Genomic DNA, 15,241 nt, shown 5'->3' with positions numbered 1-15,241 from the left:
TGCAATGGTTCAATAAAATTATACAACAAAACAAAATGAAATAAAAATTATACATGACATTCCAAGTTACTTATTACTCTTTTAACAGAGAATTGAGATTAACAAACTTAAAACAGGCTTGAAAAGCAGCAGCCAACCAAAATTCAAAGACTACCCCCATGTAAGTTCAATCCTTCACCATTCAGGTGAAGAATCTTTCTCGGAAGACAAAAAGAAACAGCTATGAATATGTTTGGAAAGAAAAGGTTTGACTAACATCTCAGGGTCCCTTGAAGGGGTTCTTGGATTGAAATGATCTACTGTAACACTACAGGAAGTTAACTACTTCTGAACAAACTCAAAACAACCCCGGAAAAATTGCCCATGCAAGCCCCTATATCCCATATCCCATGTATCTATTATCTCCCAAATTATCCCCACTATGGCTCTGATTATCTTTTTACTTATCCAGTCTTAGCACTCCTAGCCTCCCTACCAAAACTCTTCTATTCTAGAACTTATCTAAGCTCTTACTCCAGGAGCAGCCAACCACCCTCAATATCCCCAACCTCTTCTCCAACATTCCCTCCATAGCCTTGCCTTCACTGAAACCTGGTTGTCCCCTCAGGGCACCACTTTGCCTGAAGTCCTCTCAAGCAGAACTTGTTTGGTCTCTCATACCCATGTATAGGAGGCAAGACTGACATCTTCCTGCAGGCTCCCATAAAACCCATTAGCTCCTTAAGACTGACCTTCCCACTCCCCACTCCAGTTCCAGCTACACCATCTCTCCCTCTCTTTATTAGGGGAACTATTAATCTCTATATGTACTCATACATACCAAGCAAACTGAAAATTAAATTTAGACATACATTGTATATGTTTCCACTCCCCTCCTGCCTTCTCAGAAATCTCATACTACAATTGATTCTCCTTCTCCTGCTGGTATAACTTCAATCTCTCCCTTTCTGGTAGGACCTATCCCATTAGCAACACGCAATCTTTAAATATCTTCTACCATAAAAATACTTACATCTCCCCGTAAATCCCACTTTCCATTCTAGCTAGAAGTCATTTCCCCTTCTAGTCCTTCTAGCTAGAAGTCCTCCCACTTCTTTCTCCTTCACAGCCAAACTTATCAAAAATATCTGCTTCTGCTGTCTCCATTTTGTCTCCTCACACTTACTCTTCCACCCACTTCCATCAGGCTCTGCCTCCACCGTCCTTAGCTCTTGCTAAGGCCACTAAGGATCATTAATTCATGTTAGTAAATGCAACAATTTCTGGCCTTCCCTTACCTGGAATCTTAACAGCATGATAGACTTAACCACTCAATCATTTTTAAAACACTCTCTCTTCCCTTTGCTTCTGTGATCCCATGCTTATCAAACTTCTCTCCCACATTTGTAGCTGCTGCTTCTCAGTTTCCTTTTGGTTTCCACCCTCTTCCACTTCACAAGGAAGCAGGGGCCAAGGCCCTCTTCTCTTTTTGGTCTGTACTAGTTTACCAGATGATATTCCTCACTTCATGCCAAGAATGCCCAAGTTTTTCCAGCAAGTTCTGACTTCTGTTCTAAGCTCCAGTCCCACAAATCTGCTTGTCTACTCAGCATCTCCATGTGGACATGTCACATAACCCTAATGCACAGTGTGGCCAACAACAAACTCATTATCATCTCCCCAAACCAGCCCTGTCACCAATCGCATCAGCATCCACCAAGCTACTCATGCCAATAACAAGATCATTCCCAATACTCTTTCTTCTCACCTTCCACTTCCAATTATCACCAAGTCCCATAGATTTTGCCTCTTCCAGTGAAACCTCTCCACTTTTCGACATTTTCACTGCTCCCCCAGACAAGTCCCTATCACTTCTCACCATCTCTCCTGATGATCTCTGTTTATCTATTCCTGCCCCATCCACTGCACTTGGTACATCAGCAGCCAGAGCAAAATTTCAGAAATGCAAATCTGGTCATATTCCTCCACTTTTAAATTCCTTCTCGGCCAGACCCAGTGGCTCACGCGTGTAATCCCAGCACTTTGGAAGGCCAAGGTGGGCAGATCACCTAAGGTCGAGAGTTCAAGACCAGCCTGACCAACACTGAGAAACCCCATCTCTACTAAAAATAAAAAATTAGCCGGGCATGGTGGTGCATGCCTGTAATCCCAGCAACTCCAGAGGCTGAGGCAGAAGAATCGCTTGAACCCGGGAGGCAGAGGCTGCAGTGAGCCACGATTGTGCCACTGCACTACAGCCTGGCAATAGGAGCAAAACTCTGTTTTGAAAAAAACAAAATAAAAATTCCTTCTTTTAGACAAAAGTAAACATTAGGCCCAGCAAGATGTGACCCTATTAACTTCTTTGGCCATTCTCATCCCTTGGTCACTATGCTCCAACTACCATAATTTTTCTTTCAGTTCCTCAAACATACCATGCAAGAACCTTCCCCCTGCGGGAACATCACACATTCTGGCCCCTCTGCCCAGACTACCACGCCATCACAACCCCTTCACACCTGCTGAATCCCTTTCATTCTTCAAGTCTCCATTTAAATGTCACATTCTACATGCCCCACCGAGGACCAGGTTCCTCTATTATACTCCCTAAGGGCATCTTAGATTTTTCCCTCGTAGCACATATCCCAATTATAGTTAAATTATTTATTTAATGTCTCTTTCTTTAGGCTGTAAGTGCCATGCAAGCAAAAACATTAGTTTTGTCACTGGTATAGTCTCAAAGCCCAGCCTTTCTAGGGCTACTTGTTATTTAAAGGGAAATTTTTCTTAGTATCAAGCAGTGATTCATAACGTGAATAAACATCCCTAATTCTTGAAGATGGTAACTGAAGTTTTTCTGTTGATTATTTTTAATTATTAATCCTCTGCTGCTGTAATCATAGTGAATACATACATGGACCCACAAGGCAGAGGACCTCACAGAATGGCCAGAATGGCATGCCCTCTCAGTACTCTTACCTTTGGTATTTCTTTGGAGCCCAGAGCCTTGGGACCTTCTCGATTTAAGTAGCTTCGATAAGCTTGATAATTAGTGCGTTTCTTTTCAGAATCTTCAGGACTTACAGACTATGGGAAGAGGGAAAGGAAAATTAACAAAGTCATATAAAATTCATGCAAAATTAAAAATACACATCTAGAAATAAATGTTATTTTTATTATGTCACCTCTGTGTCTGGCCGTGAAATTAACAAGTTTTAGCTACACAAGTACTTCCTAACTTACAGATAACTCACTTACGAACATCCCTGCATCAGCGCTTCTCAAAACTTTCCACTCTCTAAAGCCACACACCTCAGGGCAGATTATGGGAATAAGCCAAGTTGCCATCTCCAAGCAAAGAAATGCAAAAAGTGTTTTACTTTAGAAATTCACCTGAATTTTAAATTCTATTCCATGATATATCCATATATCCATGTTTAACAGGAAAATACATTTTTTCCCCAAGCAAACCCGATCACCCGAGAAGATATTCTGTGTTAACCCATGGCCTTCTATGCCCCTAAAGCACCAGCCTGCATCCCTAAGGATGTAAGCATTCCAGTTGGAGAATCTAAACAGCCAGTTCAAAGAAGGAACAAGCTTTACTCCAAAGAGAAGACACATTATCTATGCTATTTCATCTCTCCCTTTCTACTTCTCTCAGGAGATTTACCACGAGTATATCTCAGAAAATCCTGGGGAACTTTTTCAAACTATGCATCCCTAGATCCACCTCCAAGTTTCTCTTTCGGAGATATGGGGTACGGCTAGAATGTGTTTATGTGGGGGAAAAATATCCTAGATAGTTCTCATTTAAGAACCACTATCAGGTGTTTGTTATTTTCTACTTTCTATTTTACATTATTTTTAACTTGTAAGCAATCCCAAATCCTTTTGAGAGTAGACAAAATAATAACTTCTATATAAAGAAATGGCTTAACCAATAAAATAGTTCAGCTGGTTTGGCTAAGAGGTTGATAAGCCATTAACAGGCTGGTCCTAGAATCGAACCCTACTTTCTAACAATGGTTCTCCAATGTTGGTGTGTGTTCATATCACATGAGGAGCTTATTAAAACACAACTGCCCACACCACATTCCCTGGCAAACTCCGTATTTTTAACAAGTTTTACAAGAGAGTCCAGTGCATACCAATATGGGAAAACGATTAATTTATGACACTCATTCTATGAAAAGAATTCTGAATGATAAACAGCTTATAAAATAACTTTGAAGGACACCCATTTTATGAAGTCAGAATTATTTGACCAAGACCAACTAAATGTATTAAATAGACTTTATTTGATGTTTCCAACCAAAACTGCTTAAGTAAAAGTTTTAAGTTATTTCTATTCTAACTTCAAAAACTACAGTGAAGAGTATCATTTAAAGATTTCCTCTTTCTTCATAAAAACAGACCACCTCTGTAAATGGAACATGTTTTAGTGTGCCTGAAGAAAACCATTCATCTACCAGATAAGCATTTAGTGAAGAAAAAATCTGAGACCAAAAAGTTAATTGCTCCTTTAAGCGTATTTATAAGAATTGTCCACAAACAAAAGCATTCTGAAATCATCACCATTTCACTGTTCTGCACTAAAAAATAATGGTGATGACCAGTTAAAATAGGTGATATTCTACTTTTAATCCTAAGTGCCTAAGAGGCATGAATGAATAGTGGTTTCTCATTATGAATTTAAAGTAGTTCCAAATTGGAGATTCAGAGACCGTTCGCTTCTCAAATATATTTCCTAACAAAACTTTTCAAAGATACTCGTTATCTCATCATTTTTTCCTTTAAAAATAATTTCAGTATCTCAACACTGTTATATAAGAATAAAAAAGAGTAAATTCAGAACTAATCCAAATAACAATCATTTTAATAATAATAGATAAGATGGCACTTATTAGGTCCCAGGCACTGCTCTAAGTGCTTTTACATATGAAGTCATTAGGTACTATTAATATTATTCCTATTTTACAAACAGCACCAAAGCAGACAGGAGAAGTGACCAAACCTGCTCAGGGGCCCAGCTATAATTTGAAACTGGCTCCAGAGCCTGTGTGGAACCACTATGTTATACAGCTTCAGAGGACCTGAGTTCAAGGCTGGCCCTGCCACTTACCAGGTGGATGATCTTGGAATAAACTCTTTCAGCCTATTTCCTCGTCTTTAAAAGTTGAATAAAAATAAATATCTCAGAGAGTTGTTGTGAAAATTATGAGCTACCACATGTAAAGTACTAGCACAGTATCTGACATACAATAATAAAAAATATGGGCTTATTTAGCTATATTAATGCTCCATATCCTACAACAGCTTCTAAATAAGGTATCTTAAAAATACTATGATGACTTATGGTCGTTAGAAATAAAACTTGAAAACTAACCCAGACTAACACATAGCCCCAAAATATATACAGCAGTCCCTCTTTAGGAGGGTATGTTCCAAGACCCCCCAGTAGGTGCCTAAAACCACAGATAGTACCAAACTCTATATATACTTACATGTACTGTTTTTTCTATCTAATAACCAAGTCGGCTACCAAGTGACTAACCGGTGGGTAGTGTATCCAGCACGGATATGCTGGACAAAGAGATGATTCACATCCTGGGTGAAATGAAGCAGGCTGGCCAGAGATTTCATCATGTTACTCAGAAGAGTACACAATTTAAACCTTATTGTTTATTCCTGGAATTTTCCATTTAATACTTTCAGACCATGATTAACCACAGGTAACTGAAACTTCAGAAGGCAAAACGATGGATAAGGGGAAATACTGTACTCCCTAGAAAGTTCCTACCAAGGCCGGGCGCGGTGGCTCACGCCTGTAATCCCAGCACTTTGGGAAGCCGAGGCAGGCGGATCGCTTGAGGTCAGGAGTTCAAGACCAGCCTGACCAACATGGAAAAACCCTGTCACTACTAAAATTACAAAATTAGCCGGGCATGGTGGCACATGCCTGTAATCCCAGCTACTTGGGAGGCTGAAGCAGGAAAGTCACTTGAACCCAGGAGGCGGAGGTTGCAGTGAGCCGAGATTATGCCACTGCACTCCAACCTCAGCAACAAGAGCAAAACTCCATCTCAAAACAAACAAACAAACAAAAAAAGTTCTTACCTCTTTTTTAGTTGGAGAACTTTTGGTTTTCTTAGGAGTTTTTGTCTCTCCTTTCAATTCAATGGCATTTTCTTTTCTTTTTGAGGCCACGGGCTCTATTTCTTTATAAACGCTCTCTTCTTTTCTTTTCATAATTGCCAGCTTAGAACTGGCCTTGGGAGAAGAGACTTCTCCTATTTTGTCAGCTGATGACTTGGAATGTTGCTGAGGTTCTTTTGAACTTTCAAATTTAGTCTGCTTCCTAGGACTGTAGCTCTTTCTTTCATTTGAAAATTGTTCTGTTTTTACTAGGAAGAAAGAAAAGATTATGACTGTTGTTTTTGGAAAATGATAACCTATATCAACTTTTCTTTCATTTTTCAACTGAGTAATCTTAGCACAGAATATACTCTGAAGGCCCAAAGTCCTAAAGTGTCAAGACCATCTGTTTATAGTAAATCTGTAAATACATTTACTTATAGGACTAAGTTCATGTAGACTAGCAGATGATTTGCTATCAGGACCACCGAAGAATAAAACCTACAGGCAATAAGCAAGAGAGCTGAAGATGACCTGGCCAACTATGAGTCAGCTCTGAGACTACCTCTGACATGAAAAGCTCAAAACATCTAGTTCTTCATCTTTATACGTTGAAGTCCACATATCGTACTACACTTGGAAATCAACAAGAAACCTGGAGTTGTAATACATTTCTCACAGTAATCATAGAGCAGATGGGCATTCTGTACCAGCTAGTATCCACAGAGCTTTCAAAGTATCTAAGCTGAATACGCTCTAATAGTCCTATGAAATAATGTCTACCTAACAATACATAATTATTGAATATTTAAACAAAATTATCATGAATTTACTTCCATGAAGACAAGTGCTCCATCTTACTTTTTTCTGCTAGTATTACCTTTATGAGGATATTTACGTTTTTCTGCTTTACTTAAATTGGCTTGGACAGATGAAAACGTTTCTCCCTCTTCTGTGTCCTTTCGAGCCTAAACAAATTTTAAAAGTGTCAAATGTAACAAATAATAGAAAAACTATTACCATAAAATCTGTTGTTAAAATCCTTAAAATTTTAAGTTTAAGGGTCACCTTTCAACTAGCAGAACACTACAATAAACTGTCATTCATTCATCCACAAAATTTCCAAGGCAAATGAGGCATGTTTTATTACTTCATGTTACAAATGAGGAAACAGATGAAAAGGTATAAAAATCCATCTATAAAAAGTATCCCTCTTCATTCCAACCTGTAAATCTGGAAGTAGAAGCCTTATTTCTGCTTCCTTTATCTCAACTCTCAAATTGTTAGTATTAAGCAGTTAAAAACTAAAATCTAAACTTAAAAGACTAAAATAAACAAAAGCTTGAAAAGAAAATGAGAGCACTTTCTGAAAGAGAAAAAAATATATCCATTCTTTCCACTGCTCCTTCAAAACTCCATTTTATAAAAAGTTCACAAATCAAGGTGTGTGATACAGTCTTTTAAAGTAATTACAATTTGACTGTCTTCAGACAAAGTAACACTTTTCAAATAAGAAACTCTCTACCACTCCCTACTGTCTTAACCCCTGCCTGCTTAGTCTCAGCTCCTGATGTATCTAGGTTTACAACTCCCTGCTTTAAAGAAAAGAAGTAAAATCTTTTGAAGTAGTCACATATTGACACTGACAATTATATTAACAGAATGTGATTCATCAGAAATAAAGTTAATCTACTGGAGATAAATAAAAAATAAAAATAAAATAAAGTCTTGATGTTTTAAAGATTCCCCAAAATAAGGCTGAGGCAGGCAGATAGATCACTTGAGCTCAGGAGTTCAAAACCAGCTTGGGCAACATGGCAAAACTCCATCTCTACAAAAAACAAAAATATTAGCTGGGTGTGGTGACACACGCCTGTAGTCTCAGCTACTTGGAGGGCTGTGGTGAGGGGATCAATTGAGCCCAAGAAGTAGGACAGTCAAGGTTGCAGTGAGCTGAGATAGCACCACTGCACTCCAGCTGAGTGACAAAGTGAGACCTTGAAAAAAAAAGAAAGAAAAAGATTCTCCAACCTCAAAATATACTATTATATGAGACTGTCATAATATAGATCTTAGAATTAACTGATTAGAACTGACAAAACTGTGCTTCCTGAAAAGACAGTGATTAATATTAAAATTATTAAACTAGTGTTCCAAAGGAATTTTTATGAGTATTATTTTCTGAATGAGTACGTAAGAACTCCTATAATAAAGAGGAAGGAAAAGGTAAACTGGGCACAGAGGCTCATGCCTGTAATCCCAACACTTTGGGAGGCTGAGGTGGGAGGATTGCTTGAGCCCATGAGTTCAAGGCTTCAGTGTGCTATGAACGTGCCAGTGTAATCCAGCCTGGGCAACAGAGACCTTGTCTCCAAAAAAAAAAAAAAAGAACTAAAAGGCCAGGCACAGTAGCTCACATCTATAATCTTAGCACTTTGAGAGGCTGAGGCAGGAGAATTGCTTGAACTCTGGAGTTCAAGACCAGCCTGGCCAACATAACAAAACCCCATCTCTACAAAAACATACAAAAATTAGATGGGTGTGGTGGCACATGCCTGTAGTCTCAGCTACTCAAGAAGCTGAGGCAGGAGGATCACTTGAGCTCTGGAGGCAAAAGTTGCACTGAGCCCAGATCACATCCAGCTGCACTCCAGCAGAGACCCTGTCTCTAAAATAAATAAAATAAAATAAAGTAAAATATAATATAATAGAAGAAAAAGGAAAAGATATAATTCTTTGTTTTGTGATAAAAGGTTCTGGTTTGCTTTGACGCTGTCACCTTCTTTTAGGAAGAATAAGTTTCTCAATGAGCTTCCCCAAAAACATTTTTATAAATCAAAATAATTTAACTTCTTTCTGGAAAAGTTATTCACGTTTTGGCTAGAGCCTAGAACACGCAAGTATGAACACTGATCTGTACGGTATATTCAGAATGCAAACAGCCCAACATTATGCCACCTTTTTGGTCTTGGGTTCTTCATCCAACATGGCTAATGTTCTGGCAAACTCTTCATCTTCATGCAACTGCCTCTCCAGCTGTAAAATGTGTCAGCAAAGTGAGTTGAGTTGCTCTTTTTCTTTTTGTAAATAAAAGTTTTCAGTGTCAGATTCATATATTTAGAAGAAACTAGAAAAACATTTTCCAGAAAACAATTATGACATTTTCCCACTCAACATTAACAGTCAAGTATCACAGGTTTGTTTCACTAAAGCTGAATCAGATTTTGGAACACACAGTTCTGGTTTTGCAGGGATGACAGAAAAAGTGAGCATATTTTTAAAGTCATATTTCTTACTTATAAAACATTAGGTCTGTACTTTTCTCTTAATGGTCCTTATGCAACACAGCTTTCTTATTTCTATTTATTGTCTAAAAAGACCTCTGAAAGGAATCTCAACCTAATAGGAAAACACAATCATTTGGGGAGCACAAAAATAGTGAATCCAAGAATTTAAGAAAATTATACAGTTTTTTTTTGGCACATATAGTAAGCTATATATAAATGTAAAATCACTTTTACTATCAAACTCCTATTTTCAATTACTAATTCAAATGCATCTGTTCTCTTTTGAAAATTTAAGTCATCATGTCAGGAGTTCTAACATGCTAATATAACACGCCGACATTCTAGTTATCTCAGTTATTTCGAAATACTTTCACTTTCAGCAAAATGGAGCTCTTCCAAAAGAGACTATGTAGCAGTGGAATATCGTTCTCATTATAAACCAAATGGCTGTATATCCCCTGGTAAAATGGCCTTACGTGATAGTCAATAAAAAACACCATACATTATTCAAACAAAGAAAAGGACTTCAAAATCCACTCAATCTTTTAAAAGAGAAAAAAGAAGGGAGGAAAAACTCTTAGAGGGATAATGAGGAAAGACATCTTCAGTCATTAACACCTAAAAGTCCTTAATCAGATTAATAAATTACCCAAACAAGATTCTGAAAGAATGTGATAAAAATGGAAAAATAGGGGATTATGATACAAAGTACCACACCTGGTTTGGAAAGGATTAGGTAACCCTCTAGTATTTGGATCAGATAAGGAGAAATCAGGTTCCTAAAAATTACTTCCTAGTTTGACCTAGGCTACTTGTGCTACCTTGAGTCATGTGGATACTTGTTTGTAGTTTATGTGATTCAGTGTGATCAAATAAGACAGAAAAATATTTTGAAAACACAAACTATAAACTGCCGAAGTAATAAAAAGTGAACAATCACAAACAATATTGTTCTCTCACAATAATACTTATCAAGAGCCCATTGTATGCCAGACACTAAGATAAGCACTGATGTAACAATGGTTGAGTGAGAGACATAAACAGTCCTGGTGAGGGGACCTCAGAGCCTATACTTTATAGTAGCTATGACAGCGTGATAGAGTATATCGGAGGGGTTTCTAATATAGTTAAGGTAGTTTGGAAAGTGACACTTAAGCTAAACAAGAGGAAGGGAGTTCAAACAGCCGGCAGCTAAGCCCAGAACCTCTGAGAGAGATGGGCGCTCCTCCCTGAAATACTTTATTTGACTTCTGTAAGATATCAACCCCTCCTGTTGTTCCTACTTCACTAGCCACTCTCTTCTCTCCTTTGCTGGATCATCCTCCTTTTCCTGACCTCTAAATGTTAACAGTGGCCAGGGCTCAATCCTGAGACTTTTTTTCTTTTCTATTTGCAGTATCTCCCCAAGATCTCACCCAGTTACACAGGTTTAAATATTACTCAACTGGTAATGATTTCCAAATGTCCATCTTCAGTTTAGACTTCTCCCCTGAGTTCCTGACTCTTCCACCCAACCACCTACACTGCATTTCCATTTGGAAGTCTATTAGACATCTCAAACTTAACTTGTCCAAAAGATTTCTCTGAACCAACCTGTTCTGCTTCCTGTGTTCCAGCCTTAGGAAATCATATCACCATTCACCCAGTTATTAAGGCCATAACTGAGTATTTTTTTCCCAGAGACAAGGTATTGCTCTGTCACCCAGGCTGGAGTACACTGGCACAATCACAGCTCATTGCAGCCTGAATCTCCCAGGTTTAAGCAATCCTCCCACCTCTGCCTCCCAAGTATCTGGGACCACAGGTGTGCACCACCGTGCCCAGCTAATTTTTGTATTTTTGGTAGAGATGGGATTTCCCTATGTTACCCAGACTGGTCTTGAACTCCCAGGCTCAAGTGGTCGTCCCACCTCGGCCTCCCAAAGTGCTGGGATTACAGGCGTGAGCCACCATGCCCAGCCTCATCTGTGAATCTTCTTCCCTCACACCTTACATCCCATCTGTCAAAAACACTTGTACCTTTCAAGGTACATTCAGATTACGACCACTTCTCACTGCCTCTTCTTATTACAAGCTGGCATCTCTCGCCTACCATTCAGTCTGCAAACTGATCTGCTTTCGATCTTGCCCCCACCATGAACTATTAACATCATCGAAGCCAAAATAATTTTCTTTTAAGATCCATCATGTCATGTCCCTTCTCTATTCAAAACTCCAATGGGGCTGGGCATGGTGGCTCATACCTGTAATCCAACACTTTGGGAGACTGAGGAGGGCACATCACTTGAGGTTAGGAGTTTGAGACCAGCCTGGCCAACATGGTGAAACCCCGTCTCTACTAAAACTACATAAATTAGCCAGGCGTAGTGGTGGGCACCTGTAGCCTCAGTTACTGGGGCAGGTGAGGCAGGAGAATCACTTGATTCCAGGAGGCGGAGGTTGCAATTAGCCAGATCGTGCCACTACACTCCAGCCTGGGCAACAAAGCGAGACTCTGTCTTCAAAAAAAAAAAAAAACTCCAATGGGTTCCATTAACATCCTTTTTGTAGGTATCAAAGACCTATCATGACCTACAGGATTTGCTGCTAGCCATTTCTCCAAAATCATCTCACAGCACCTGATCGATCTTCTCTAAAAATAAATCTTTCAGTAGTAAATAATTCTCCCCTGGTCTCATTATTTATCTTGTATAGAAATTTAGATTTTCATTTATTAGATTTTAACTTATTTTACATGTAACTTCCAATGAGGTTCAATTCAAAGTCTGGTTGGACTAAATAGCTAGTCACAATATCAAGTTACTAATAATTCTAAGCAAAATGCCAATACCTCCGCATCTTCATCAAGCTGTAATTGCTTGGCGATGGCTTCATCATTTAATCCAGACTCATTTGTATTTTGTGAAAGCTATATTTCAAAGAAAATCAAGCGAAATCAGCATAAACCTTAAGTGAAAAATAAGGCACTTTTTCTTTACTGCTGCTGATTAAACACACCAATGAGAGATAAGTGTATCAGTAATAGCTGCAATGTACACCAGCCAGAAAGCCAAATCTATGGCTACTCCCTGACCATATCCAATTCCCTAATAAATAAATAGCCTATAGACAGACCTGTCTCACTTAGTTCTATTGATATGTTCAAGAGAAGTACCAAAAATAAAAATTAAAAAAACCCAATCCTGTAGATTAATGTCTTGGCTTGACAAGTAGTCCAGAACATTGGCAAACCAATATGTGAGAATGATTACATTGTTCTATGGAGGAAGTGATCGAATCAACAAACACCCACTATGGGGCAGGCTTCCTTTAACTCAGGGGACTACTTTCACCATAATTTATCTGGTATGTCTGTTTCCTAAATGGCCAGAAACAGATGAATCCAATATCTGTCAAAGTAGCGAAGGTCAAAAGTGTAGCATAGGTATGCTCTATTTGTAAGGACTCTATTTATTATCTCATGTGGAAACAGATTTATTTCTAATATTGACTGGCTGAGGTCAACAGTAAAATGAGTTTGTATTCTGAGAACTCAATTTAAATTCGAATAATTACAATTTTTTCTTACGGCTTAAAAGATCTTTTCCCGCTTTCAAGAATTCAAAAACTAAATATGTAACATTCTAATTTCCTCATCCTTTAAAATGAGGGCAATACAGTTTATCCATAATCCTAGGAAAATTATTTTAATTATTAAAACATGTTGACCTATTTACTACATCCTAGTTTCTCCTGTTATTAATATTAGTGAATGGGTATAAATCCTGAGCATACTTGCTTATATGTAGAACACTTACCTCTTTTCTTTTGCTTGCCACCATCTTCTTATTAGATCTTTGGACACTTCCAGTTCCAAAATAATCAAGCACTGATGTGGGTGTAAGTTTTATTGGTGATAAAGGCTTATTCTTGGTCTTAGTGTTTTCTTCATTCTTTTTTATGTTTGATGTTCCAAGATGACTATTTGTAGATCTTCCATTCTCTTTTGATTTAGAGGCCGCCTTCTTACACATAAAGTCATCTTCTTCATCTTAAATGAAATGTAACCAAATATTTTTTATAAAATATCAATTCAGTTATACAAAGCAAACACTTCTACCAGCTTTATAAAAAGTATACAAGAGGCTACACATGGTGGCTCATGCTTGTAATCCCAGCACTTTGGGAGACCAAGATAGGAGGATCATTTGCGCTCAGGAGTCCGAGACCAGCCTGGGCAACATCATGAAATTCCATCTCTACAAAAAAACTATCAAAAAATTAGCCAGACATGGTGGTGCACACCTCTAGTCCCAGCTACTTAGGGAGGCTGAGGCAAGAGGATATAAACCCAGGAGGTTGAGGCTACAGTTAGCTGTGATTGCACCACTGCACTCCAGCCTGAACAAAGACCCTGTCTCAAAAACAAAGTAAGTATACAAAAACTTTGAGATGCTAATAACTTTTTTTCCTTCTATCTCCTAAATTCAACCATCAGCCCCACATTTAGCAGTGCCAGGCCTGTACACTGTCTCCCCCAATTACTACCGAGAATACACAAATATTTACTGAGCACCCATTATGTACCAGGCACTTAAGATACAGCAGTGAATAAAAAAGATATAATCACTGCCCTCGTGGAACTTGAAGTCTAGAAGAGGAAACAGATATACAAATAAACAAATATACATTGTCAAGTTAAATGTTCTATGAATAAAAAGTAAAACAGGGTGAAACAGGGTGAAAGAATTAAAGAGTGATGAAGGATACTCTTTGAGATAAGTAGTCAGGGAATACCTCTTTGATAAACAACACTTTGACAGAGGCCTGAAATGAAGATACCTCAGGCAAGAATATTCCAGCACTTAAAACTACAAATGGAAAAGCCGAGATGGGAGTGTGCCTGGAGTTCAATGTGGCTGCAGCGCAATGGAGAGGCGTGCCAGTAGAATTCGGGTGAAAGAGGCAGGGGCCAAATCCTGGAGGACTTTCTAGGCAGTAGGAATAATTTTAGTCTTTATTATAGAATGGGAATCCACTGGAGAATTTTAAGCATAGTTTGTGACCCAACTTAAGGCCTGTCCTTTGGAGAACACACTGAAGAGGGGGGAAAGTAAATGCAGGGAGACCATTTAGAAAGCTACTGCAGTTCCAGATGAGATGCGGAAGGCTTGGACTATGGTGGTTATTTGCAGAGGTGGTAAGTTGTCAAGTTCTAGCTATATATTGCAGGTGAACCATCTACTGATATCTAACCATTCATTTAAGACCATAAACTCTTTGTTACATTTTATTTTTCTAAAAAGTTTCCACAAAACATCTGGCTTTAAACATCTTTTTAAGCATTCATGACAATGTTTAGATAATTAGAAGCTCCAAAAATGTACCTCAAAAGGGTCTCAATATATTTGTTTGCTTCAGTGATTCACAAAAAAAAAAAAAAAAAGCTTTTCAATTTGGCCTATTAACAAAAGAAATCCAATAAAAATGAAAATCTAAGAGACAAACATGAGGTCGGGCACGGTAGCACAAACCTGTCATCCCAGTACTTTGGGAGGCTGAGGCGGAGGACTGCTTGAGCCCAGGAATTCAAGATCAGCCTGGGCAACATAATGAGACTATCTCTACCAAAAAAAATTAGCTGGGGAGGCAGGCAGATCACTTGAGGTCAGGAGTTTGACACCAGCCTGGTCAACATCGTGAAACCCCATCTCTACTAAAATTACAAAACTTATCCGGGCATAGTGGTGCACGCCTGTAGTCCCAGCTACTCCGGAGGCAGAGGCAGACGGTGCAGTGAGCTGAAATCGTGCCTCTGCACTCCAGCCTGGGAGACAAAGCAAGACTCTATCTCAAAA

At 38.6% G+C, this 15,241-nt stretch overlaps 1 protein-coding gene across 2 annotated transcripts in view; it reads right to left on the bottom strand.

Annotated features, from left to right (window-relative positions):
- RFC1 (replication factor C (activator 1) 1, 145kDa) overlaps window positions 1-15,241 on the bottom strand; it is a 76,965-nt gene that overhangs the window by 23,734 nt on the left and 37,990 nt on the right. For both annotated transcript variants that reach the window (XM_011949100.1, XM_011949101.1), the window contains exons 5-10: window positions 13,202-13,434; window positions 12,235-12,312; window positions 9,076-9,153; window positions 6,998-7,085; window positions 6,100-6,386; window positions 2,959-3,066 (exon numbers count right to left, since the gene is read on the bottom strand). In XM_011949100.1, the coding sequence (XP_011804490.1) occupies window positions 2,959-3,066; window positions 6,100-6,386; window positions 6,998-7,085; window positions 9,076-9,153; window positions 12,235-12,312; window positions 13,202-13,434 (872 nt within the window). The remainder of the gene's footprint in view (window positions 1-2,958; window positions 3,067-6,099; window positions 6,387-6,997; window positions 7,086-9,075; window positions 9,154-12,234; window positions 12,313-13,201; window positions 13,435-15,241) is intronic.

Source organism: Colobus angolensis, unplaced genomic scaffold, assembly GCF_000951035.1.
Source record: "Colobus angolensis palliatus isolate OR3802 unplaced genomic scaffold, Cang.pa_1.0 Scaffold29, whole genome shotgun sequence".
Classification (NCBI taxonomy): domain Eukaryota; kingdom Metazoa; phylum Chordata; class Mammalia; order Primates; family Cercopithecidae; genus Colobus; species Colobus angolensis.
Note: the sequence above shows the minus strand (reverse complement) of the source record. Positions and strands in the feature narration are given on the sequence as shown.